The following is a 27,373-nucleotide window of genomic DNA, read 5'->3' on the forward strand; positions in this document are numbered from 1 at the left end:
GTTTTGTCCTGTCAGATATCTGTTTCCTCTTCAATTTATTTGTAATGTAAACCTCACCTCATTTCTGCTCTGATCCTGGGACTGTGCCCAGTTCCAGCCTTCCCAGCTGGTATGCCAATGCATTTCTACAGGCAATGATGAGGGTCACAATTCTAACAAAAACCAAAAACACCTCAAAACCAGCCTCACCTCCACCCCTTCCCCAGTGGCTTATTAAAATCAACTTGAAGTCAAAACTGTGAACAAATGTGTCTTTTCCAAATTTGCAGCCTCAAGGCAGATGAAATGGTCAGACGTTTGCCTTTTAGGGTTGCCCTAGGAAGAGCTAACAAAAGGGGTGCCAGCCCCTACACAGCTGCTTGGGGAGGAGGACATCTGTCTCTGTTTTACCAGCCATTCAGTGCTCAGGCCTTGCCTTGAAAAGAGCATGTGGGGCTGGGGAGCAGCCAGTTGTTATATGGCTTTTGTCTTAACCAAGCCACCCATTACGGTAGAGCCATAACTCGCAGGAAGCCAGCTGTCATGGCCATGGCGCAGGCCCCTCCGGGTGGGAGACAAGGAGAGAGAGAAGTGTCCCTGGCCACTTTGTAACCGGAGAGTTTTGTGTCTTCTCCCCAATCCTATCTTCCCTGGGGAGACCCGGGCCCTTCTTGCCCTCCACCCTTGGAGAGACAGCAGGGACATGTCAGGATTCTGATTCCTCGTCTGCCACTCCCAGAGGGCTGGGCTGGGCTCCGCTGCGGCTGGCTGGCGTTTGGCGCTCTGATCTAGCGCTTCGCTTTGAAATCTACCCCCTCCTTTTTTTTTTTTTTTTTTTAAACCAGGTATGATGATGTCAAACGTGATGCTGATGCTACAGTTACAGACACAGCCCCTGCTGGCGCAGCCTCGCTGATTCTCTCTCCCTCCCCGCGTCCAGCGCTGGGCTTTTTCAGACAAGTGCATCTCCTAACCAGGTCACACTTCAGCCGCGACCCACTGTCCGTCAGTCACCGGAGTCAGACCGCAGGAGGAAGACGGCGGCGTGAGCTTCGCCGACCGCGGGCTGGGAGGAAGGACGTTAAAATACTGCAGAAGTCGAGACCCCGCAGGTCGAACCCAGAGCACGATGCGCGCCTCGAGCTGCGGGCGGCTGGCGCTGCCGCTGCTGCTCCTCGCCGCGGCCGCCCTGGCCGAAGGCGACGCCAAAGGGCTCAAGGAGGGCGACACCCCCGGCAATTTCATGGAGGACGAGCAATGGCTGTCGTCCATCTCGCAGTACAGCGGCAAGATCAAGCATTGGAACCGCTTCCGAGACGTGAGTCCGCGAGGCCGCGAGCGCCGGGGCGCGGGGCTGGGAGGAGCTCGGGGGCAGACCCCGGTGCGGGAGCGGCCGCTGCACGTCGCAGCCGGAGGCTCCCGCTCACCGCACGGAGAGTAAACAACAGCGGCAGCGGCGCGGCCCGGCGCCCCCTCCCCGGCCCCGGCGCCCCCCAGCCCTACACCCGCCCCCGGGGAGTCCCGGGCGAGGAGACGCTCCGGGGGCGCGCGCTCACGACAGGGGCGTCCCCGCAGGCCGGGCGCTGGGAAGGGGCGCGGGGAGGGGAGGACGCGGCCCGGACCTGCGCCCCGCCTTTCTGTGAGCCGTCCCCGGGCGTGCCCCCAGTGGGTGCATGCCGCAGGCCTCACATACGGGGCTCTGCAGAAGGGGCAGGTCCGGGTGGGGCCGGAGGGGAAGGTGGCATCGTCTCGCGCGGGTGCCCTCTGTTCCCACCTTGGGCTCTGGGGGAGGGGGACAGGGGACAGGGACAGTGGCCGGGGCTTTGAGTTGGGGGGCTCCCAGCAGCCCTCCTAAGGCGCGATGGTGGAAGGCGTGTCTGTAATGGGGGCAGGACCACGGCAGTGAAAATGCACGAGGCCACTCACGGGTGGCCGCCGGAGCCTGGTCTGGGTCCCCATGCAGAGGGGTGCGACCACGAACCGAGGCCGGTTTTCCAGGACCAACCTTTAGTGGGGAGCCCGGCCCGGAGCGAGGGATGCGGCTCCGAACTGGAGGGAACACCCCGTAGCCCGTGGGCTTGAGAAGCAGAGGGGAGAGCCTGAGGCTGGGTCTGGGGGCCTCGGCGGACGCCCGCCCGAGCCCCGCTTAACCTTGGGCCGCACTTTGCGGGGTGGGGGCGGGGAGGCGCTGCGCACGAGCGGGCGCTGCTGCAGCACTTTGTTTACCCGCACCTGTAGATCGGAGGGGACATGCGAGGCGGCGTCGCAGCAGGGCGGGCGGAGGGGGATGGACCTGGTGCTTGGACGCCCTGACTCCAGAAAGCCTCTTCTACGACCCCAGTTGTCGCTCCTTATACCCACCTAGAACAACACAGGCCACACCGTGACCTTTCTCACTTTCTCTTAACCTGCACACCCACGTTCCTTAGAAATCTGTTTTAAACACATGCTTCATATGATATCCAGCCAAATGATAGGAAGAGGCAGAGATACGGATCTTTCTGTTATCATGAGACGGGTGCTTGTTTCCCCCCAAAGTCACACTGGCAGGTTGTGATTGGCAGAGAGAAGCAGGAACCCGGGCCGGGCGGCGTCGGCCTGCAGAGTGAGCTCTGGTTTCCGTCTCTGCCCCACCCACGGCTGGTCCAGTCAAGGGAACCTGAGCCCCAGCGAGGCTCTCCTGAGGCACCTGCAGGCCCAGCACAGATTAGCTGCAGTCTCCTGCCGCTGCCTGGGCAGCAGCCCGGCCACAGCAGCGAGGGGGCGGCAGCAGGCTGGTCCATCCGGAATCCATGTGTCACTGGTCCAGGCCTCCCTCGGACTCGCTGGCTGTTTGATCTGCCAAAATGAGACGGACGGTGAAGGTCAGAGGGAAAAGAAATGCTTAATCAGAACAGTAAAGGTTTAAAAATAAGAGACGCCTCTCAACCTCCCTTCTTCCACTGCTTCCAATGCCAACTCTGTGGGTGAGAATAAATGACTTACTGCTTGACCCCATGGCACAGGGCTGCCCACCTGTCTCCCTGTATTGGTGCCAATCACTTCCCCCTTCCTCCCATGCTCATCAGAAGAAAAGCACTAGATTTGAAATTCTGCAGGACCTGCCCCTGTAAGAGTCATGGAAAGCTTTAGGGCATGTATTGATTTGGGTGGCCTTGTGCTTTGTGTTGGGCAGATTTCCTCTAAAACCCCATTTAAGGTAGCCCAGGCTGCAGGAGGGCAGGGTCAGGGAGAGAAGTAGGATAAAGAAGACTGGGCAGGAGGGCCTGGCCCTGGGGATCTGTTGGCAGGTGCTGCAGAAAGGCAGGAAGGAGGCTGCTAGCTGAAGCCACTGCATTTCATAACTCTGGGGTGCCACAATGTGAATGGTGCCCTCTGGAGTTGTTCAGAGCACTGTACATAGGTGCCCTGCCAGCACTACACACACTTCTCATCCCTCCTCTGTCAGCAGAGGTCCTACTTCCTACCCTAAAAGCTGGAGGCCCTCCAACTGGGCACAGTAGAATGGGCTGCATATACGTTTCCATCAGGCCAGCTATTTTGAAAATATGCTCCTTGGCTCCTCAAAGGAGAGAGAGGAATTTCTTTTGAACTCCTAAGGGGTTGCCAGGCTGAGCCAGACCTTGTTTATAATCAATCACAAAATGGCTCGGGGCCCCCAGTTTGCTCTGGTAGAAGGAAGGCGAGCAGGGCGAGCGGGCTATTCTCAGGGAATAGGATTGAGAAGTTAGTAGTGGGGTGAGGGAAATGCTCATTAAATGGTGTTGACAGGGCTGACCAGGGAGGATTGAGGGAATCACGTGGAAGGGGTCACGAGAAGGAAGAAGAGGAGGAAAGCTTGGGGAGCGGCTCCAGTTCGGAATTGGTCAGAGCTGGTTAGGAGCTCAGCTTAGCATTCTTTCTGTGAGCACTAGGATTATAGGGAAGGCGGGAGGTACCAGCTGAGTAATCCTCTCCTCCAGTGGGCACAGGGCTCTCACATCCTGTGCCTGGAGATCTCATGCCCAGTGCCCTGCCGCCAGGGAGGAGGGGATTCATATCACAGGAGAAGGGAGGCTTGTGGGCTCAGCCTAGCTCCCTGGCCCACAGTTGGAGCTGTGCCCTGCCCTGGGCAGTCCTGGGCTTTTCACTTTCTGCAGAGCTGGGTGGGATTCTGCAGGTCTTGGGAACAAGGCATCCAGGCCTTGCAGAGATGGACACTTGAGAGGAGACAGGCCCAGTATACAACATTCTTCAGGGCAGGCTCCAAAGAGTTTGGCCGGGAAGAACTGACTGTCCTTCTTCTTGGCTCCTCTCTACTTTGTAATCCACTTCCACTAAATTTTAATTATATTTTTAGATGTCTGGCACAGTGCTTGGCACCCAGGAGGCACACGGTTAATATATGTTGAACCACTGATTGCAGTGAGCACTCGTGCCTGCCAGTCCCTGCAGTAAGCACTTTAAATGCGTTGCCTCTGATGAGATGGTTACCATTACTTTACAGTCTACCCCTCTACGTTCGAAGAAACTGAGGAACAGAGAAGTAAACTTACCCGAGTAACTTAAGTAAACTTACCCAGGGGTCAAGTAGCGTGTAAGTGGCAGAGCTGGGAATCGAATCCAGGTCGTCTAACTCAACTTCGCTTTTGAGGGAATTCTAGGCCTAACCCTTAGAGAAAGTGGGAAGGGTCTATCCTGAGGAACACATCTGCCCTGGCTTGTGTCCTGTTAGCATCCAAGGATGCCCTGGGCAGGAGCAGGACCTCCCAGGAAGGTGGGCCAAACCCCCCAGTGTCTTTGGCAGCCTGACACCAGCCTTCTCCTCACTTGGGCCTAGCAGCAGTCCACCCAGGAGGGGCAGGGAGTACAGTGTACCAGAACAGCTGTGCCACCGACGGGCCTCAGGATGCCGGACCCATCACTAACCGCTCTGAGCTTCGATTCAGACTGGGTGACAAAGGAATGCATATGTGTGAAGGCATCTTGTCAGAGGGCTGGAGGGCATCCCGTTCAGGCTTCTCTCTTCCTCATAGAAACCCACCAGACAGACCATCATTTCTGGGGCTCGCCCACACCATGCCTCAGTCTCCATGAGAAAGATGCTTCTGTGTGTTCACTAATTCACTAGTTTACTACACATCTGAGCACCTCCCGCACGCCAGGACTTCTTCATGATCCCCGAGTCGGGCCCAGGGAGATTATTGCCTGCTGGCTGCATGTGACTGTCGTGTTTTTGTGAGCACCAAGTAGGCCAGTAGCAAGGATGAGCCCCGAGAGGCTCCCTTATTACCACTCTTTCCTCCTTCCTACCCCACACACCTAAACCAGTGCCAGTGTGGCGATGACTGCACAGATGCTTGTGGCTAAGTGTGGGTGTGTGAGAAGATCCCCAAAGTGGGTCAGAATGGATTCCATAATTGGGGTTTGGGGATAGGAGGGTGGGTCCTTCCCTGGTTTCCTCCTCTACCTTGGTTTCTAACTCCTCTCCCATGGGAGGGGGGCTGGCAGGTCCCAGAGAGGTGTCAACATGGTGAGGGACTCTTGAACACCCAGCAGGCTTCCAAGCCTGGGAAGAGGGGGAGAGAAGAGCCCTCTTTGCCTGGAGAGGCTGTCATATGCTCCTCCAGTCCTCCAGCAATCTGAAGAAGATGGAAAGCCAACACCGCCCCAGCCTTCATTCCTCAGAAAGTCAGAAGGCCACCTGGAGGTGTGGAAGATCTGCATCCCACGCCAGCCCCAAGGGCCTAGGGAGAGCACTCAGCTCCTCTTCCTAGTGAGAGGATGGAAGTAGCTTGTGACCTTGGGGCAGCCACTTTCTGCTGACAACACCATTCTGGGCCTTGATTTTCCCATTGATTTAATGGGCAGGTGAGACAAAATAATCTAGAGAGCCTTTAGCATTCTGTGACTCCAGGAAGATGCACAAGAGCCCGTCGTCAGCCCCTCTGCCTGCAGATAGACTCCTTTCCTACCCTACCTCCACCTCCGCAGGCTGGGTGGCACGTCTTCGAGTTTAAGGAAGAGATTTTCTTTTTCCTCCTGAGGAAGTATCTGTGACCAGATTAGGGTGGGGTATTAGCTAAAGACTGAGAAACCTGAGGAATGGGGCCTAATGGCATCCTGGGGCAAACACCAGGCTGGGGACACACATACCATCTGTCTTAGTCAGTTTGGGCTTTTGTAACAAGATGTCATAGATGGGGTGGCTTAAACAACAAAAGTGTATTTCTCACAGTTCTGGAGGCTGGGGAGTCCAAGATCAGGGTACTGGCAGATCCGGTGTCTAGGGAGGCCCTCTTCCTGGCTTACAGACATTTTCCTGTGTCCTCATGTGGCGGACAGAGAAACCTCTAATGTCCTCTTCTTGTGAGGACACTGATCCCATCATGGGGGTTCTACCCTCATGGCCTCATCTAAATGTAATCACCTCCCAAAGGCCCACCTCCTAATCCCATCCCACCCGGGGTTAGGGTTTCAACATATGAATTGGGGGTGGGAGACACAAAAATACAGTCCTTCACGCTGTCTCTGCATGTTTCCTAGCAGGTGCAGCATGAGTCTTCTTAGGGCTGTGGACAGGGAAAATGTGTGGCCAGGCCTAGTCCTGGTTACAGAGTTTAGACTCCACTGTGTCCAGCCTTGGTTTCTGCACTTTATTGCCATGGACTCATTTGGTACCCATTGGACGTTGCCTCGTGGCATCACCTACACTGTGGGCTTGTATCTTAAGAATCCTCCTGCTGGTATTTGTAGTGTGTGTTTGTCACATTCCTCCGATCGTAAGCCCTTGAGGACAGGATCTGGGGATGGACTGCTTTATGTACCTTAAAGCTCACCCCGCAGCACTGCATAGGGTGTTTGTGCACATAGTAGGTACTTAATATAAATGTGTGCACTGTGGGATGTGACAGCCAGAATGATCTCATCCAGCCGTAGTCTGAGCCTCCCCTACTCCAGGTAGCAGCACTGTGCGTTCAGGCAGTGAAGGAAGGGTAAGGGGGTCCTGGGGCCCTGGTCTGAGCTGTACTGGTTATTTGGGGAGATCTCTTTCTCTTTCCCAAAAGGTTGGCACAGACACAACTAGATCCCCAGCCCCATGCCTTCCAATAATTCATTCGTAGGGGGGAAGTGAATGAAGACGTAGAGGAAGATCATCACCCGGCCTCCCTGTCTTTCAGCCCCTGTGCCTGGCTGCAGCCAACCTCCCCCTTTCTCCTGGGGGTGGTGCTCAGAGCTTGCTCCCCTCTCCCTGCTTAGTATCCCTACAGAGCAGTACCGGGCTCTCTTGGGTGGAGAGCAGCTTCCCCAAGGCAGGGATCCTGCCCCCTCCTGCTGTCCAATACCCGGGAAGGGGTCGATGCCACACTCAGCTGAAGGACAAGCAGGCCTGGCCGATGCCTTAACTCTGCCTGGATGCAAACTTCCACCTCCTTCCCTGACCCCTTGTTCCCTGGCACAGGCCAGAGGACATGAAGAGTCTGAAATTGTTCAGGCTCCTTTCCCACTCTTCTTAAAGTTCTCAGTTTGGAAGAGCTGGGGGAGCAGAACCATGGAGACTCAGCTGTGCTAAGCGCTGGGCCCCATATTTTACAGGTGAAGAAACACCCCGCGGAGGGCAGGCACTGAGAGCCCATCTCCTCTAGTGCCTCATTTTCTTTCTCTACACCATGCCTATGTCTCCTCAGCTCCAGTCTCTGGGGTCTTCCTCAGATATCCCTGGAATTTAAATCCTGACCCCTCTCTATGTTCCAGAAGGGAAACTGAGGTCCCAAGGCAGCTCAGAACAGAGCCCAGGCCCCCTTGCACCTCTCCCCTGTTCTCTGCCTTTTATGGACTGCTGGGGCTGCTGCCAGGAGCAGAAACCAAGGACTAGGGTGGTGGCAGAGATGCCACTGGAATAGTGGAGAGGTCAGGCCAGGTGTCAGGAGGGCGTTGGCACAGGCATACCTGAGCCCGGGCAAGCTCCTGGCAGGCAGACAGTGATGATAAGCACCTTTTTGCCCTCTAAGGAAATTCCTCTGAGGGGAGAGGAGGTGGGAGGTGGTGTCTCCCAGATGCCTGTTTGTCCAGGCCTAACACACAGCCTCCGCCAACCCCTCTGACAGAGGAGCAAGTGTTTCATGACTGCCCCCCTGGCCTGCCCAGTCTGCCCTCCCCACATGGAGGGCACTGCCTGGTGTGTGCTGGGGGTGCCAGTCCTCGGTCGAGAAGGAGCCCCAAGGGGCACCCCCTTCACCTCTTCTCGCTCCTTTCTGGGTCCCTCTGTGCTCCTGCGGCTGTTTCCAGGGAGGGTGGGAGGAGACCCCAGCTACAAGTCCCCCTGCTCCTGGCCTTCTCCGGTGGACTGGGCTCCACCACAGCCTCCTTGCCTGAGGAGAGAGGCGAAAGGGATGCCGGGTGTGGGGCCTCCCAGAGGCTGAGCCGGGCCTGGCCCACTTCCATTTTTAGAGATTCTTGATCTATTAAAAAAATGAAGAAATGCTGTAACAGGGTTACAAAAGTTGTGGTTTATTTAGTCTCCTGATGAACTTCTTTTGGTCCTGTCATTGTGCCTCTGGCTGTATGTCCTCATTTGGAGACAGTGTCCGAAGTCTATCTTTGAGGACCCAAGAACCCAGGGTTCGGTGGTCCAGTTTTGTGTCTTTTGAAAGTATGAACTTCATAGCTTACAAGGTGCTATCTCAGACATTATCACACTGGGTCCCTCCACAGCTCAGAGAGGAAGGCAAGGGGTCATCCCTTTTTTATAGACAAGGAAGCAGAGTTTGGCAAGGGCTAGTGCTGGCAGTCAGTGGCAGAGCCAAATGGAACCCAGTGCCCTGATTCCATGTGGGGGGCATGGGGGTGTGTGTCAGTTTCCCCACCACACTGTGCTGCAAAGAGGCAGATGGAGATTTCCCCAGGGTGGGTGTTTACCCCAATAAATCAGGGCCTTGGAGGGCCGCTCTTCCTTGGCTTGATTCACTGCTGTGTCCCATCCTCCACAGCAGATGGAGAGGCTGGGAGAGAGTGGGTTAATTCAAGCTGTGAAGTGAGCGGGTGATTTGGGTGCTAATTAAAATGACAGGAAGTAAACAGCGCTTGGAAACACCCAGCATGTGCCCCCTGAGCCGGGCTAGGCCTGCGCATTCACCACGTTTCTCCCCCAGCTTGGTGCAGTGGGCCCTGTCTCCATGGCAACCGTGCTGAGCAGCAGAGATCAAAGCAAGAGATGGGTTAGCTCCAAGCCAGCCGAACCAGGGGCGTGTGAAGGGGTTTCTGGAAAGTGTCTAGAGAAGGGGGCCCCCCAGGTGTCTCCCCCTCCTCCCAGTCCTTCTCTCCTAGCTTCAGGACTCCCTGCCTAGGGAGTTGAAGCAGAGCTGGTGTGGTAGGAGAAACCACTCACGGGCTGCAGTTGGGCTTCCTGGTTCCACCCTTGGCCTGGGACTTTCTTCATCAGCTAAATTTATGGAGTCCTGGCTAGGAGTGTACATTCTGGAACCACAGTTCCGGGTGCCAGTACTCTCCTGCTGTGCAATTGCTGTGTGATTCTTCATAAGTCACTTAACCGCTCTGAGCCTCGATTTTAACACCTTGAGAAATGGGGATCATACTAGTACTGTTCTCTTAGGGTTGTTGTGAAGAGTAGACAAGCCACTGAAGGTAAGGGGCTTTTGAAATATAATATTTCTAATGTTTTTTTCCCCTCGTTACTTATTGTTGAAATTTTGGAAACTTGGGAAAGGTAGAAAGATGCCAAAATTCTCTGTATTCCTGCCCTGCAGAGCAAACCACTCTTAACATTTTGGTATGAATCCTTTTCATCTACCCACTTTTTTTTTTCCCCCAAAATGAAAACTGTATATTCAGTGAAGGGTTTTAAGGAGGGAAAGACATGATCGGAATGTATTCTAGAAAGATCACTGTGGCCGCTGCGGTGTGGAAGATGGGTGGGAGGCCAGCACGAGGTGCTGCAGCTGTTCAGGCCCGGGCTGGTGAGGCAGGCGTGGTGAGCCAGGGCGGGCTGGGGAGGGATTTAGCACATGCAACGGACTAGACGCAGGGGACCTAAGGACAGGGCAGTGTCTTCGGCTTGGAGCAGGTGCTATGGTGTGTGCTCCCAAGGAAAAGACCCGGAGGTGGAAGAAGTCGGGAGAAGGTTCCAGCAAGTCGCTCTCTTGCCCAGAGGTTGAGCATTTGCTTTGTGGGAGGCACCCTCAGAGGGAGGAAGACTGGCTGCTCGTTTTCCTCCCTAAGGCCCCACGTTAGAGTGAAGAAACCAGAGACCCGAAGAAAGGGATTAGACAGAAGGTGCAGAGCTGGAGGACCTCAGACCTGGCACTGGCCCAGTGGTCTCACCCTGGCTTAGAACCAGCACCAGGCTTAACCAGAGTCGGGCTGCCCATGCATTCCAGCTGTCTCTGGTGGCACTTGGCCACTGGAAGGTTTAAAAAGCCCCTCGGGTGATTGTGATGTACAACACGGAGAGGCCAACACAACAGAAGGGGAAACGTAAGTCTGTCAGCGAAGTGACTCGCCCAAGGACACATGGCGGGCCAGGTTTAGAGCAGACTCCTGGTCCCAAGTCCTCTGGTCCGCCCCACCTCCGCTTCTCAGCACACGACCATTCTCCTCTCTGAAGGAGAGAGACCCTGATACACACAGGGTGGGGACGAGAGTCCTAGCTTGTGACTTCCTCTCGAGCCTTAGCGTTCTCATGTTTTATGCGGTTGTTCCTATTGGCTCTGCCGACTTCATAGGATTGTGAGGAAAAAAGGAAGACACGATAAAATACGTAGTGAGGACTTACTTTAACAGCACCACCCAGCACAAGCCATGGTGCAGCTGTACGCCCCGGAAGTTTCTCTCACCTATCTGTTTGGTGACAAGACAATGCCAAGCCTGAGAGGTGGCCTCTGACTTTCCCCACTTTTCCAAGCTCCTCATGTGGTGTCTCTGTCCCCCATTTTCTCCACCTGAAGTCCTTGGTCTCTTCTTCTGTCATGACAGCTTTGGTTTGTTGAGTGCTTCCTGGACCCCAGGCCCCTCATAGGCACAATCTCCTTTAATCTCCGAGCAGTCCTGGGAGACAGGTGCTGAGCTCCTGGAGGTCAGGGTGCTTGCCCGAGGTGCATGGGGCCTCCTCCCCTCATGCCTCTCTCGGGCTGGCTGCTTCCACTCTCCTGTGATCCAGAGCCACTCAGGATTCTAGAAAGAATCCCTCCACCCCACCCACCATGGTGTGGCCACAGTGGCGGCAAAGAGCTTAGCTAGAGCCGAGCAGCAATTGTATGTAGAAGGAGCTCCATCCCTGCATGCTGAATCAGGGAGAGGAGTCACCCTTGCTGGGACTTGGGGTGGGGGCTTAGGTGGAGCTGCTGGTAAAAGCCCCTTTCTTAGAACTCCCTCCCCCACCTCTACTTTCCCCTGAATTTCTAATCAGAAATTCGTGGTCTTGACCTTTGAGAACTCACTTTGCACCGAGTCGCAGAGATTCCACTCACAGCCTGGTTGGAGGTGAAGGCAGCAGGGTGGGGCGGGAGTGTGGGAGTGAGCAGACAACACAGCCCTCAGCTGACGTCCCAAGGCTGGAGGAGCCTGGAGCAGGGGCCACCGGCCCATTTCTGCTCCGGTTCTGCTGTGGGTGGGTTATGCAGCACACAGATCTTGGTTGCAGGCAGGTGACTCACACCTGCTTCCCAAGGTCCAGCTGTTCCCCCTGTCCTCTTTATAACCTCATCTCCACTACTGACCCAGGGAGTACCAGGAGCGGATGGAAAGATTCCTACTTGATGCAGTCCAGTCTCTCCTTTTGCCCCACCCTTGTAAACCTGGCCTCTGCCACTTGGCCACTCTTGGCCTCCGTTTCCCATCTGTAGTGGGATGGACACCAGGCAGAGGCCCCCTCCATCCTGAGGAGCTCCTGGAGAAGAAGGGCTGGGTCTGAGCTGGCTTCCTGTGGCCCTAGCAAGTGAGGAGACTTGTGCCTGCAGCTCCTCAGAGCTTGCCCAGGGCTCAGGAGGGCTCAGATCAAACCCTGTGGCACTAGGCAGTGCCTGTGCCAGTGCCAAGGCAGGTGCCCAGGAAGCCCGTCCTGCAGCCTCCTTCCTACCTGCTCTCAGGCCCAAGGGCTGTGTGACGTGTACATGTGGGCCACGTGTGGCATAGCGAAGGGGTGGGGAGAGAGGCCAGGTGTGAGAGACAGCAGGGAGAGACATAGGGAGCAAGACAGACACATGTGACAGCAGGAGCCACAGGGAGAGAGCAGAGCCAGCCAGGGCGCCCTCATGGGAGAAGTCTGAGGTGCTCTTGCCCTGCCCCTCCCTCCTCAGCCTCAGCTCCTGCTGCTCTCCCTCTCTTGCTGTGGAAGAGGCAGGAATGCCAAGCCTGAGAGGGGGGCTCGGCACCCCAGTGTGAAAACTGGGGGCTGCTCACAGAAGTGGGGTTTGTTACTTCATTTCTGGATAAAAACCATCTGGCACTGGGTGAACTGCCTCCAAGTGTCCTTGTTTTCCTACTGTTGCTATACACATGCATGCATATGTATGCACACACGTAAATGAGGACGTATATGCACATGCACACGCTCCTGCACGCACACACACGCTATATAATACACAGCTATGAGCATGCATATGTGCACCTGGGCCTGCATGAATGCACACATGTGCTCAGAAGCGTTCTCTCAGGTATACACCTGTACACAATGCATCTCCCTCAGCAGTGATGCCAACTGCCTACTTGGCTCTGGCCCCTTTCTGGCCTCTGTTCAGGAGGCCCAGAGTCTTTTGAAGCCCTGGGGGATGCCCTCCTTGAGCCTATTGCTGCCCACATGTGGGTGCCCTCTGGTGCCAGAGCCCTATGCCCTTTTCCCCCAGGCCTGACTGCTAAATGTCTAGCTCCTGCCCACTCCCACCCCACAGTGTGACCTCTGTCCCCACCCCTGCACATGTCTGATCCTTGAGTGGGGCAGGACTCAGGATGAGGGGGGGCAGCTGCGTGTGGCTTCTCATGCTCCTCCTGGAGCCCTGTGCAGAGGAGGCTGGCAGCTGGCTCCTTGGCACTGCCAGCCTCCAGTTGGGAGAAGCCGTCTCCCTCCTGTCTGGTGGAGCTTCCACCAGGAGTGCCCTCGGAGATGTTTGCTGGTTCTCAGCAACTGTCTCCACCCCATAGGGGAAATAGAGGAAACCAGACGAGTTGGAGATTTTGTGCTAGGGAGCTAGGCCAGGTGGGAGCTGCTCTGCCTCTGGCCACTCTGGGATCCATGGGTCCTGGGAGGGGTCCCTGCAGCCAGAGCAGGGTGAGAAGGTCTCCCCTGTGCCCGAGGTCTTTGAGATGGTGTGGTGTAGTGAGAAGAGAGGCCTGTGCTGGGCATCAGGAGACCTGGGTGCTGTAACAGTGGGACCTGAGTCAGATCATTTTTTGTCTCTGGGCTTTCTGGTGTCTCTTGCACATGGAGGGAGCTAGATCAGTTGACCTCAAAGGGCCTTTTCAGGATCCAAGGATTCAAAGAATCCTCTGAGGATTTGAAGCTGGATTGTGATAACTGGGGAAGCCGTCATCATTGGCATGGCCCCCCTTCACTCGGCGAACCATCTGAGCTCTGCAGGAAAGTCAGAACTTGACTGAAAAACAGTCCCTTGCAGCCTGGGCAAGAGGCCCTTCCTCCCGCCTCACTCACACAGTGGGCAGCTGTCAGGAGATGGGACTACCAAGGAAGGAATCCTGCCAGAAGAGAGTGTGCCGTTTCTGGAACACCAGGGCACAGGCATAAGAATCACTGTTCCTAGGCAGTAGGGGCCCCTCAGACATCTGTCCTGGTGGTGGGGCCAGGGCTGGGCTGGGTGTGGAGGTGGGGCTGCCTCACACTCTCGAGGCTGTGGGTCCCACCCCTGTTGCTCCTTAAGCTCTCTGTGGTGAAGACATAGAAATACTGGCTTCCAATTCAAGTCCTTAGGGATCACAGGACCATGGCAATCACAGGCCATTGCCCAGTGCCCATGGACACATCATGAGGCTGAGGGAGGCTGGGACCACATGGTCTGAGGGCGGGCCTCATGCTGAAATCCCAATCTCTCTCCTTTTTTCCTCCTGCTCCATTCCCTGTGACCTGCTGCTGTTTCCTGATCTCCAGGAAGTGGAGGTGAGTACTGCCTCAGGTTCCACTGCTTATGGTCTCTCTGCAGAGCACACCCCATCCCCTCCTGTCCCTCCACAGCCTTGCCCCAACTTCTCCTTCCCTGCCAGCATCTAGCTGCAATAGGAGGAATTAGGAACTTATGGGAGAGGCTGGAAAGGATTCTGGACATGGGTTTAGGGGGATAGAGGTGTGGGGGAGGCAGCTGGCAGGGCCTGGGTGGACAGGGCTCACCTGTGCAGCTACAAGGATGGCAGGAATTTGCATGTGGCAATATGCAAAATCTCCTCAGCCCTGTAGTTGAACCTCAGCTCTGGGGTATGAATCTTAACCCTTCCCTTCTCCCTGTCCCTCTCTGTACTTCTCCAGGATGACTACATCAAGAGCTGGGAGGACAATCAGCAAGGAGATGAAGGTAATATGCCCCTCCCAGGTAGGGCAAGGTGACTGACACCTGTGAAGGCCTGAGACCAGAGGGCAAGTCCTGACCCTAGCCTTGACCAGGCCCCAATGAGGATGGGACTTCTGATTTTAGGAGCTCTGGTTATCAAGGTTTGCTGAGGGAGGGGCCTCCTAGCTCAGAAGTGGGGCTGGGGGTTCCTGGATTCTCCCAGGTGACATGTGTCCTGACCCTGCGTCCCTGCAGCCCTGGACTCTACCAAGGACCCCTGCCAGAAGGTGAAGTGCAGCCGCCACAAGGTGTGCATTGCCCAGGGCTACCAGCGGGCCATGTGCATCAGCCGCAAGAAGCTGGAGCACAGGTGAGAGGTTTGGGGAGGTGGGAGCCCTGGAGGGGCTTTGCTCAAAGAGCAAGGGCTCAGCTGAACCTCTCCTTATGTATTAGTTATCTATTGCCGAAAAATAAATTACCCCAAAACTTAGTGGCTTAAAACCACAAATATGTATTCTCTTACACAGTTTCTGAGGGTCAGGAATCCACAAGTGGTTATATTGGATGGTTGTGGCTCAGGGTCTGCCATGAAGTTACAGTCAAGATGCTGGCAGGGGCTGCATCATCTGATGGCTTGACTGGGGCTGGAGGATGCACTTCCAAGCCCACTGTCACAGCTGTTGGTCAGAGGCCTCAGTTTCTAGTCATGTGGCCCTCTCCAAAGGGATGCTTGAGTGTCCTCACAACATGGAAGCTGGTTCCCCCTAAAGCAAGTCATCCAAGGGAGAGAGCAAGGAGGAAGCCACACCATACGAGAACAATTACCAAACACTGTGGGATGCAGGGAAAGTCACGTCTCTCTGGGCCTTGGTGTCCATATCTCTTAGACAAATAGGTTAGACAAGATAATTGGGGTACCTTCCAGCTCCAACATGTGGTGACTTCATGAAATATTTAAGGTTGCAGCTTCTGAGGCTGGCAGAGGAGGAAGGGGTGAGGGGCATTTAAGGAGGCCTTAGCTCCAGCTTGAGGACAAGACCCTGCGTGGTTCCAAGACACCTAAAAAAGGTCCCATCTCCCTCCCCTCTCCCCTAACTCACAGAAGGTGAGACTTGGGGTTGCAATCTTGGATTCCTGCAGGGGCCTGGCAGGTAACGTTAGCATGAGGAGAGCTTGGTGATGGCCACCCTGGCGTGCACGGGCTCCATGGGAAGGGGCACCTGCTTCCTGGCACTGGCCCATTATAGCTGTGCAGGAATGCAGCACCAGGATTGCCACATCTTCTTTTTTTCTAAGAAAGGCCAGGGATCCAGGTTTCTCTGTGAATTCTCCCATTTTGTAAATGTTGGTGAATAACTCAATTAAAAAGAGAACAAGACTTTTTGGTCAGACATAGTGAGTCTGTAGGCCAGATGTGGCCCGAGGGCCATCAGTTTGCAACCTCCAGTTTGATCCTTTAAGTGAAGTGCCTCTTGCATTCAGGCCTGGAGTTGCTACCTCTGGACTCAGTAACCCCTGCCCAGTCGATTCCCTTATGAGCTGGAGGAGGGTCTAGCTAGGGGTGATGGGGAGAGGGGGCAGGTGTGGAAAGGCAGCTGATCCACTAGATTGCTGGGGCGGGTTCTTGTTGTAAAGGGTCTCCTGAGCCTTCCTTCTCCTGTCCCTGTCTCATTTTTATCTCCCTCCCTGCATCCTCCCTACCCCTCTCCTATAGGATCAAGCAGCCTACCATGAAACTCCATGGAAACAAAGACTCTGCCTGCAAGCCCTGTCACATGGCCCAGCTTGCCTCTGTCTGCGGCTCTGATGGCCACACTTACAGCTCTGTGGTGAGGAGCCCCGGCCCAGGTTGGGTCAGGGTGGGGCACACCTGAGGCCACCGGGGGCAGAGAGGACACTCAGCTGGGACCTCTAAAGGGTTCCCAGGACTGACGTGGGGCCAGATGGCACGGTCAGTGCGTTCAGTGCAGCCAGCCATAGCAGGGACACCTGCAGCCCTGGCTGGGCTACCTGAGAGTTGGGCAGGTGCACGTAGGGGGCTGGGCCTGGAAGAGACAAATGGGCAGGTAACTGCAAGTCAGAGCAAGTGGGGTAAGGGCCTCATGAAAGTGCTATGGCTGTGGAAAGAAGGAGCTCTGTCATCTCATTGTCAGGGGGCAAAAAAAGGACGATTTTCACATGGAGGTGACAGTGTTCACCAGCAAGCATGGAGCACTCTGGGGCAGGAGGAAATAATCCTCCATGAGAAGAGGATGTGGGAAGGAACCGTGACTGCGAGAGAGAATCCTCCCTCATGAGATTTCTGTGAGGATTAAATGAGACAATATTTGTGAAAGCATTTTATAAACTTTAACGTATCATAGAAATGCAGGTGCCTGGGGTCAGCCTGTGGCTCACTTGGGAGAGCGTGGTGCTGACAAGACCAAGTCAAGGGTTAAGATCTCCTTACCGGTCATCTTAAAAAAAAAAAAAAAAAAGAAAGAAAAGAAATGCAGGTGTTTCTACTAGCAGTGAGGAGTTGGGCATCGCTGGGGTTGGAGGGCACTGACTGTTGCTAGAGTGGGTTCTGGGGCTGAAGAGTCCTTCTGGGGTGACATGGGTGATGACTGAAGTTGCTGAGGGGATGAGGTCACCCAGGAGGAGGGAGGGAGGGGACAGAATGAGCAATGGGCTGGGGTAGAGGCTGCGTTTAGGAGGTGGGAGGGATACCAAGGAGGGGGGCGGGGTCGACAGGGAGGAGCAGGGGAAGGAGGAAGAGGGGGCACCTCAGCACCGGGTGGGCGCAGCCAGGTTTGGGCAGGAAGCTGTGGCCCAGGGTCACGCTGTCCTACAGGGAGGTAGAGGTCATCAGGAGATCTGGCTTCCATCCCAGCCCCATGGCCTTGGGCAAGTCACTGGGCCTCTCCGAGCCTTGGTGTTCTTTGCTGAGCAAGGGAAACACAAGCGTCGCTCCCTGAGCTGACACAACCAAGAAAGATAAGGTTGTGAAATGCGGCGACGACCCACTTCTCGTTAGCAGTCATCCCAGAGGAGAAGCAGACATGACCAGGGGAACAGTCTTTAATGGAAAGCCATGGGTGAGACCCTCTCAGACTGGCTTTAGCAAGCAGCCTGGTAGAGCATTTCTCAGTAAAGCCGAGGGATTGGGAGACATTCAATAGATGGTAGCTGTCTGTCATCAAGAGAGCCGAGAAAAGCCTGCTGGAAGTGACTCTGGGGAGACCATGGAGGGAGAGGCCAATGGCTGATTACACAGGGACCAAAGAGGAGGACGGGCCATGAGGAGGGGTTGGGGTGATTGGGGCAATGGGGACGAGGGGAGACGGGTGTCCTGGGAAGGACAGATATTCAGAGAGGGCAGGCTGGTGCAGAGTGGGGCTTGCAGAGCCTTGCATAGCTAGGTCTGTGTCCTGAGACCGCCTTTCTGAGCCTGCTGCCCCCGACCACTGTGCACCTTGTTCTGCAGAGGGACAGGCTGTTTATGGACTATCCCTCCCATCTCCACTGGGGAAGGCAGATGTAGCTGCCATGGGAGGCTTGAGGGTGCCCCTGGCTGCAGGGACCCATGGAGCGAGCCCGTGACCCAGCCCAACCTTTCTCCTCATGCAGTGCAAGCTGGAGCAGCAGGCGTGCCTGAGCAGCAAGCAGCTGACGGTGAGATGCGAGGGCCCCTGCCCCTGTCCCACAGAGCAGGCCGCTGCCTCCACCACCAATGGCAAACCAGGTAATGGGAGCATTGGGCCAAAGCCAGGTGGGGGTAGGGCCTCAGGGCCAGGCCGCCCCAGGCACCTCCATCGGGGCTCTAGGGTGGGAAGAGTGGTTTGCAGGGTGAGAAGGGAGAAGTGGCAAAAACAGGGAAAGGCCTGAGGGACCTGTGGGGTCAGGGGCCCTGGTTAACACAGAGCAATAGCCTTGGGCCTCAGCACTCATGTCTCTTTCCTGGGTGTCTGGAAGGTGGTGGGGCAGAGCCTGTGCTGTGTGTTTTTAGTGCTAGGAAGGGGTGAGAGGAGGAGGAAGATGGGAGAGGAAGCCCTGATTTCCACCTTCCCTTCCCCTACTGCATCCCCGACCACTGCCCAGCCCCCGACCTGTAGGGCAGGACCCTAAACTGAGATCAAGCTTGCTGTTTCACCACATTCACCCTCTATGCCCTTCTCTCTGTTCTGCGACTGCAGAGACCTGCACAGGTCAGGACCTGGCTGATCTGGGAGATCGGCTGCGGGACTGGTTCCAGCTCCTGCATGAGAACTCCAAGCAGAACGGCTCAGCGAGCCCGGCCAGTGGTACAGGATCTGGTTGCTCCACCTGGGGGGAGAGAGGGAGATGGGGAAGAGCCCGAGGAGACAGGTGTGCACAGATGTGCCTGCCCTTGCTCCCTCCTGCCAGATCCCAAGCCCTGTAATTTGGGCTCCTAAAAGAGCCTACACTCTGGAGGAAGGGGCCATCAGCTTCAACCAGAGCAGGAGGATACAGGCTAGCTTATAAGAAGCACTTCTTAACATGGGTGGAGGCAGCTTAAGCCTTGAAATGGGCAGCCAAGGGAAAGCACAGGATTATTTTCTCTGAAGGGCTTTCAAAACAGGGTTTTGAATGGTTTGGGTGCAGTTTTATGCAGAGGTAGAGGGACGGACTGTTGGCCATTCTTGAGTTTCTTGACCCCCTGAGCAGAGGGCTGGGGCTGATGGAGAGGTGAGGCGTGGAGCGGTGAATGGACAGACGCATGGAGCATGTCTGAATCATGGTCTTCACCCCAGGGCTGGATAAGAGCCTCGGGGCCAGTTGCAAGGACTCCATCGGCTGGATGTTCTCCAAGCTGGACACCAGTGCCGACCTCTTCCTGGACCAGACAGAGCTGGCCGCCATCAACCTGGACAAGTACGAGGTCTGCATCCGCCCCTTCTTCAACTCCTGTGACACCTACAAGGACGGCCGGGTCTCCACCGCCGAGTGGTGCTTCTGCTTCTGGAGGGAGAGTGAGTGTGGCCCCTCTCCCGGCCTGGCCCTCCCGTGCGAGCTCCTAGCTCCAGGCTCTCTTTGGGAATCAGAGTGGCTCCCTCTTGGCCCCCTCCCCAGGCCCAGACTCTCCCACCTCCCCACCTCCTGCCTTCTCCCAAGGCCTCCTCTCTGAGAGCCCAGGAAGCCAGCACTTTAACTCCCTTCCATGGCAGCTCAGAGGGGACCTGGATTTTGTGAGTCTTGAAGCTTATGTACTTTTGGAGGCCTTCTTTAAGAAAGAGTATGAAGAATTACAAGCGTCAAATTTCTAGGGCTCCCCGGAGGGCCTGGGCAGGGGCTATGCAAGTGAGAGCCCTAGAGACGAAGGTGCATCAGCTTCTCAGTGGCTGCACTTCTGGGCACTGCTCCCATTCTGTGCTCAAAAAAGTGGTTAGGTAGGTTCCCCTCAGCTTTGAAGATGTGGTGCCATTGGTAAGCTGAATATGCTCAGAACCAGAGCTGGGCGTGTGCTGAGTGATCATCTAGGCCAAGTGACAAATGTCTTCATGGGGAAAATGAGGTCCTGAGGGGTCGACTGACCTGCCGGCCAACTCGGGTAGGCCCTGGTGCTCTACCTCGCTGGCTGGCTCCACTGTCGTGTGCTGGAAGTGGCACCGCATCTGCTGCCGGGCCACGGCTCAGCTACGGCTCCACCACATGCTAGCCAGTTTGGGACCCTGGACCCAAATCTTTTTGATTTCCATTTCTTCATCCGAATTGGGAGATAACAGTACCTCCCTTGGAAACTGTTGTGAGGATGAACCAAGAAAATCTGGGTGCAGAGCCCCATATAATTCACAATCCCTCTGCTCATGCGAGGAATTTTGATCAGTTGTACTGCTCCCAACTCCCCAGACTTCCTGCTACCTGCATTGCTCCAGCTCTTACTTTCCAGGCCTTTGCAGCTCATTCTGTCCATTCTGCACAGCAGCCTTCTTGGGCAGGAGGCTGGGGACTATTCTCATTTTATAATCAGGTAGGCCTCCAGCTTGGAGCAGCTAGGACTCCCAAGGTCACAGACAAGTTAGAGATTGGCTTGCTAGTTATTTTCAGGCCTGGGAGTTCTAACATTCCCGTTAGCCTGTGTTCCCCCAGGGTCTCTCACTCTGGGGTATCTGTATGTTCATCCACTTCCTCTTCTGAATCCTGTTCACTCATCCCTTGGGTCAACAACATGCTCAGAGAGGCCTAGGCTTCTTGGGGACCTCAGCCTGTCCCACAGCTGTGGATGGCCTCCCCTAATTAGAGACTGGGTGTTTTCATTCCACAGAGCCCCTGTCTGGGTTTCTAAGCCTTGGGGGGCTCAGTGTGTCCCACCAGCACCAGGGGAGAATTGCATCAGAGGCTGGTTCTCTCCCCACAGAGCCCCCCTGCCTGGCGGAGCTGGAGCGCATCCAGATCCAGGAGGCTGCCAAGAAAAAGCCAGGTGAGGGCTGGGCTGGGTGCAGGGGGAGGAGGCAGGAGGCACCCTGAGTTCTTCTTAGGCCCAGAGGCACCAGCCCCTGGGTGTTGTGACAGCTGCTGAGCCCAGAGGAGGCTCCAACTTAGGAAGACAGGAGAGGGAAACCCCCTTCCTGTTTTTATCCTCATGGTGGGGCAGGGTCTCCCAGTCTACCCCTCAAGAAGTGTGTGTTAAGCACTATTTTGATGCCTGTTTATGCTGGGGCTGGAGGTTGAGATACAGAGGACCCTAGAACCCTGTGTTCAATTCAGTCCAACAAGTATGTGCATAAACCTCGAGCAAGGCCCCTCCATGTGAGATACTCACTTCTTACTCAGCAAACACTCGAGTGCCTGCCTGGAGAGACAGCAGCAGATGTGGCCCAGGTCAGAACCGGTAGGCAAGACAGACTTGACCCCAGCCTCGGGAAGCATGATGCGCCAAAAGGACAGAACTGATTATGACTGCATGTTGGTGCTGAGGGGAACACACGTGGACATAAGTTAGCCAGAGGGGTCAGCAGAGGCCTCTCTGGAGAACTGGGGTCCAGGAAGAGACCCAAGGAATGAGAAGAGACAGCCAAATGCAGAGTCCAGGGCAGGAAAAAGCTCGAGGTTCTTGGGAAAGAGAAAAAAAGACCCACGTGGCTGGAGTGTTGAGGGGACAGAGGTCCGAGAGGCAGATCCCATGGGGCCTGGTAGCTCCTTGAGAGCAGCTTGGCATTTGACTGGGCCAAAGAGACCAGCACACTTGAAACCCCACACTGCAAGCACCCACACGCCATGCGACTGCAGGCCAGTGGCCTTCAGGGCCTGGCGGGGACACCACTTCTGCCAGCAAGCAATCCTCTTTTGTCTGTTTTCCCTGACATGCCGCCTGTGCCTTATGGTGCCTGCCCTTATTGTACCTGGCATTGTAATTGTCTATTTGGCTCTTCCCCCATGGAGCGGCCGAGTCCATCTCCGGGTCCCCAGAGTGGTGATCTCAGAAGACATCTATTGGGTGGACAGAGGAGCAGCAGTTTGTGAGCCTGAAGAACAGCGGGTGGACTCTGAAGGGAGGTCAGATTCAGAGGGGCAGAGAGGAGAAGCCGGCCATTCCTGGCAGGGGAGAGCCAGGCCAGAGGAGCAGTGGTAGGACCGAGGGCATCAAGCACGATGAGATCAGACTGGCTGGTGGGAATGGTGGGGGCAGGCAGGAGCCATTATGGGCCCAAGCGGGTCATTTAAGGAAGTGGCCTTTCTTGTCTCCAGTCGGTAGAGCTGAAATAAAATGCTGGCAGCCAGCCCTGGGCGTCTGGGCTGGTTGGGTGGTCAGGACTGGGGCTGGCTGGACTCCTGCTCATGCCTGGGGCTCTGAGGCCACCTCTCTAAGGAGTCCACAGTGCAGGGTCCCTGCTCTGACCCTGCTGGGCCCTGTCCCACTCAGGTGTCTTCATCCCGAGCTGTGACGAGGACGGCTACTACCGCAAGATGCAATGTGACCAGAGCAGCGGTGACTGCTGGTGTGTGGACCAGCTGGGCCTGGAGCTGACTGGCACTCGCACGCACGGGAGCCCCGACTGTGGTAAGGGTCGCTGCAGCAGCCAGGCCTCTGGGGACCTGCCCCAAGAGGGCTGTCCCAGACAGGTGACAGGCTGTGCAGCACCAGCTTCCTAACCCACCCCTTGGCTTGCTTCCCTCCCAGATGACATAGTGGGTTTCTCAGGGGACTTCGGGAGCGGTGTCGGCTGGGAGGACGAGGAGGAGAAGGAGACGGAGGAAGCAGGCGAGGAGGCCGAGGAGGAAGAGGGCGAGGCGGGCGAGGCGGACGACGGTGGCTACATCTGGTAGATGGCCCTGGGGCCGTGGCAGGCCAGGGTGCCCACGGCCGGGGAGGCGGGCCAGCAGAGGCCTGTACAGAAGCAGGCAGCTTGGTGAATGGATCCAGAAAATACAGGCAGAAGGACCCTGGCTCCAATGGTGGGACTGTATGCGTGAGTGTGCATGGCACGCGTGTGGCGTGTTTGCCTGGGATGGATGAATGCGTGTGTGTGCCTGTGTGACATGCACTGACAGGCGTGTCCTTGACCCACACTGCTCCACAGGCCCTCTGGCCTCCTTGTAGGCATTTTCTTTGTTGTTTGTTTTAAAATACTTACATTCACACACGTACAGGTCAAAATTGGTGAAATGTGATACCCCCTGCCATGTCCCCCAGTCCCCTTCTGATACCCTGGTTTCCACCCTGGCTCAGCAGGCCCTGCCTCCTCCCGCCCCTGCCTGCCCTTCTCCCTTCCCTTTCTGAGGTCAAGTTCTGCCCTTCTCCCTTCCCTTTCTGGGAGGGAGGGCAGGGAGCTGTCTACTAGCTGGGGGTCCTCCCAAAACTGGGCCAATTCGGTGTGACACCCCCACCAGCCTCACATGAGATGGGCCAGGACACCTGGCCACAGCAAGCCCCGTCCCTTCGCTAGAGGCAGGGAGGACCTTGCCAAGCTGTCTGAGGCCCTTCCCATGTGGTGGGGTGGAGCGGGGTGAGAAGGGCCGACTCAGCAGGGGGGTCTGCAGTTGCACACCTTGGGTGGGGCTCGTAGGAGTGAAGATGGAGCAGTGCTGAATGCATGACCCTGGGATAGCCTGGCCCCTTTCTGTGGGTCTCATGTGGCCTGGGCTGCTCTCTTGGAGACAGGGGCCGTGGCTGTGCTGATGAGCTCTGCCTGGCTGCCCCGGTGCAGCCTGTGTGGTGCTGCTCCTGCCTCCATCCCCCTCATTGGGGCCCCCTTGTCCGCTGCAGGGAGCCTGAGGACCAGGAGCAGCAGCTGAGGGGTGTTTGTGTGCCCACCTCCTCCCTGACCCCTCAACTAAATGCTCCCCTCCTGCTCGGACCAATAGACAGACTGGCGCCGAGGCCCTGTAAGAGAGAAGCCGGTAGAAAGCCACAAGCTTCCTGCTCTCCAAGACCATGATCTTTCCCCAACTCTCCTCCTCAAGGGAGAGGCACCCGGGGACCAGCCCCACCTGTCCCAGCCCCAGGTTTCCCTCTGCCCCTCTCAGGTCCCCTGGGGCTGCTCTGGTGAAGGGGCTTCTCCGTGCTCTGTTTTGAAACCCTGTCATGTGCAGGAGTTGTGAAAAATCAGTTGGGGGACAGGACAGGGGCAGCCAGGCTCTGAGGCCACACCTCGCTGTGCGCCCAATTCTCCTGACCAGGTGGGAGCTCAGCGTACCAGAGGACGAATGCCCAGGGCTTTGTTATTGTTGTTTTCCCTAATCTGTCCAGTTCTCCCCGTTGAAGCAAATTCCTTAACACTTTTGGTGAAGAATTTCTTACTCAGACTTGGGCCTCCGACGCCTTTTGGTGCATGGTGAGTGCAGTGCGTGTGTGTGTGCTTGTGCGCGTGTGTGCATGCGTGTGTGTGTGTGTGAGAATCCAGGGGCATCCTGGTGGCCTGGGAGTGTGAGAGGGGCCCCCAGTGCTGGGTGAGCAGCTATGAGTGTGGGCAGCGGGGTGTGGGGTCCACATGGTGAGGCTCCCAGCCTGGCTCTCCTGGGCTTCTCCCAGCATCCGCTGAGTGTCCGGTGGACTTCACAGAAGAGCCTCACTCTGTCCACCCCTTTACTCCACCCTGGAATCAACATCTTCCAAGTCCGCTCTTGGGGGAAATAACTAAACTCCATTTAGCCCCATAAAGTGCTTCTCATTCTGCAGCAGTTCTGATCGTGGAGGCGTCACCCTGTTCCAGGTCCCCCAGCCCCTTCTTCCTCTCCCCTTCCCTTCCCTGCCGCCTCCTTCCTCTGGTCCCCTGCGCAGTTCAGGGAAATGCTGTTTCTTGGCAGCCCTCTGCTCTCCCAGCTACTTGAAACTACTTGCTCTCGCTAGGATTGGAGACTGCTGGTCTCTTCCCTTGGCCCCAGCTGGACTTCTGGAACTGTCCTCCTTGGGGAAGCTTTCAAGGATGCCGGGGCGCTGTAGGGTGGGGAGGGGGCATGGAGGAAGGGTACCCCTCCTCCTCCTTCTCTCCGTTGCTCTCCCCTCCTGGGGGGCTGTGATCTATCTGTGTCTCTGGGTCTTCCGATTGTGCACGTTTATTTGACCTTGTACATATGTTTTAGGAAGAAAGGAAAAGGCGTTGGACTAGCTCCTGGCAGGACTGCAGGGGTCCAGACTTGCCCTGTCTCTGAAGCCCCTACACTGCTTATCACTTTACTGAGACTGAGGCCCCCACAAAGGTGGACAAAAGCAGGTGTTCCCAGTGGGGCTTGTCAGACAAGCTTAAGGTTTCCTCGCAAGCAAGGTGGCAGGCTGGTCCTTCCTTAACCCTTTGGACTGGTGCCCTTGACCAAGCTGCCTGCCCACCTCCCTGGCTCCTCCGTGCCCAGATGCCCTTGCCCCATTCTCCCCCCACGCCCCTGGCTTAGGCAGACAGGGCAATTAGGGCTGCGTTGGAAAGAGCTCCCTCGACCGTTTTAAAAGAATGCTTTCTTGTCTGGCCTGGAGGTGCCCTTGGCTACCCCAGGCCTCCTTGGCCCATGGGTGCTGGGAGAGATGATGTCTAAGATGGGGTAGGTTGGATTGGAGAAAATAAATGTGCCTTGAGAGACCACTTGGAGAAGGTGATGGAGAAGGTGGCATGGCTTGGGCAGCTCTGGAAGGAGTGGGATAGGGCATCGTGACTGCCCCCTAGTGTCCTGCTGGGGCTGTGACCACACGTGGTGGGTGGTCACACTTCCTTGCTCCAGCATGCCTAGTTTTAGTGGGCAGGTCACCCATCCAGCCTTGCATGAGCTCCGTCTCCCAACTTCCTCCCTGATGGGTGGGGTGGTCCGGTTTATAGCACCATGGGACCCTTCATTTCACTGAAGCCTGAGCCCTCAGCCCCTAGGGACAACTGACAGCCGCACTTTGACACCTGGGGTCATTGTGAGACTGTGGGCTGGTTGGGGTTCCAGGGAAGAGACACTGGGGTTGCAAAAGGTGACATCTGAGGAAGTCCCAAGCAGAGCAAACTGCTTTATAGCCTGAAGCCTACTTCAACTGTGTGATGTGCAATAATGGAGCTTAGAGTTAAGAATTGTGTTCAAGTGCTTGGATTTCCGTCTGTAGATTTAAGTGCTGAAATTGTATCTCTCGGTAATTTTAGATGTCCTAAAAAAATCAAAAAACAAAGTGTTAGACTGTGTGCATTGATGGGCACTCAAGCGTCCCGCGGATCACACCTCTCCCTTTCCCCAGCGCCCCCAGCCCCTCACGCCCCACCCCCCTCCTCCACTTGGGGACCCACTTCATGTTGTCTTTATCTGCCTATTACTCAGCCTAAGGAAACAAGTACACTCCACACATGCATAAAGGAAATCAAATGTTATTTTTAAGAAAATGGAAAATAAAAACTTTATAAACACCACCTGCTGGCGATATTCTGAGTATTTTTCTCCTTGGTATTATTTTTTACAAAAGCAGCATTCACAAATGAGGTGCTATGGTCAGACGCTCATGGGCAGCACGTTTCCCTTATTCACCTTCATACACCAGGCCTTGCAGAGGGCAGAGCCGGGAGGAGGGGCCTGACTTATCCAGGGAGGACCAGGAACAACTTTAAAATATTTCTGGTATTATTACAAATAAATATATATGCAATTTATATTTGTATACATGCTAATAAATACATCTCTATCACAAAAGCAGAGATCAAACTCTATCCTGCTTTCTTCATTTAACATATTATGAACCTTCCCCCGTGTTATTAGAATCATGTGAAGACATGGTTTTAATAGGTACGTAGTATTCTACAATATGGAAGTACATACTCTAACAAATTTAACCATGTCCCTATTTTTGGGTATTTATATTGTTTGCAATTTCTTGATATAAATAGTGCTGTGATAGGCTTGGGGTCCATCTTGGATTATTTTCCCAGGGAAGATTGCCAGAAGTGGAACGACTGAGGGAAAGGGTATGATTTGGTTTCTTTTCTTTTTTTCTTTTCCTTTTTTTTTTTTTTGGGCGGCTGGCCAGTACAGGAATCGAACCCTGGACCTTGGTGTTATCAACACCATTCTCTAATCAACTAACCAGCCAGCCGATTGTGGTAAAATACTTATAACAGAAGAGTTACTGTTTTAACCACTTTAAAGTACAATTCAGTGGCCATGTAATCCATTCACCATGTTGTACAAGCATCACCACAATCTAGTTCCAGAACATTTTCATCAATGGTATGAGCTTTTTAAAGACTTCAACTACATCTTACTAAATTTCCTTGCCAGCATTATGCATTCTAATTTTTAAAAAGCTTGGCCAGTTTGGTGGAAGAATAACCATGTGTCTTATTTTTCTTTCTTTGATTTTCAGAGCTGGGGGCTGTTGACATTATTCGTGTCTTTTCTGCTCAGAGGCCTTGCCCTCACTAGATGCGACTTCCTTTTAACCAGTACTTTTGCAGCGTGGAAGGGTATGGAATCCAGGCACAGGGACTTTAAACTCAAGCCCTAGAACG

At 55.4% G+C, this 27,373-nt stretch overlaps 1 protein-coding gene across 1 annotated transcript; it reads left to right on the forward strand.

Moving 5' to 3' along the window:
- Nucleotides 1-872: 872 nt before the first annotated feature.
- SPOCK2 (SPARC (osteonectin), cwcv and kazal like domains proteoglycan 2) lies at nucleotides 873-26,273 on the forward strand. The gene is made up of 11 exons (XM_063103206.1): nucleotides 873-1,301; nucleotides 5,658-5,668; nucleotides 14,447-14,492; nucleotides 14,724-14,838; nucleotides 16,183-16,297; nucleotides 18,078-18,192; nucleotides 18,644-18,751; nucleotides 19,223-19,441; nucleotides 20,827-20,889; nucleotides 22,333-22,470; nucleotides 22,591-26,273. Exons 1-11 carry the CDS (start codon nucleotides 1,109-1,111, stop codon nucleotides 22,734-22,736), a joined length of 1,269 nt encoding a protein of 422 aa, XP_062959276.1. The 5' UTR covers nucleotides 873-1,108; the 3' UTR covers nucleotides 22,737-26,273.
- Nucleotides 26,274-27,373: the final 1,100 nt, after the last annotated feature.

Source organism: Cynocephalus volans, chromosome 7, assembly GCF_027409185.1.
Source record: "Cynocephalus volans isolate mCynVol1 chromosome 7, mCynVol1.pri, whole genome shotgun sequence".
Lineage (NCBI taxonomy): Eukaryota > Metazoa > Chordata > Mammalia > Dermoptera > Cynocephalidae > Cynocephalus > Cynocephalus volans.

Bases quoted from the DNA above. Each gene is read 5' to 3' on its own strand.
- SPOCK2 (XM_063103206.1), top strand. From the start codon at position 1,109: ATGCGCGCCTCGAGCTGCGGGCGGCTGGCGCTGCCGCTGCTGCTCCTC. The intron at 14,493-14,723 runs GTAATATGCCCC...GCGTCCCTGCAG, and splicing joins CAATCAGCAAGGAGATGAAG to CCCTGGACTCTACCAAGGAC. The intron at 20,890-22,332 runs GTGAGGGCTGGG...TGTCCCACTCAG, and splicing joins GGCTGCCAAGAAAAAGCCAG to GTGTCTTCATCCCGAGCTGT.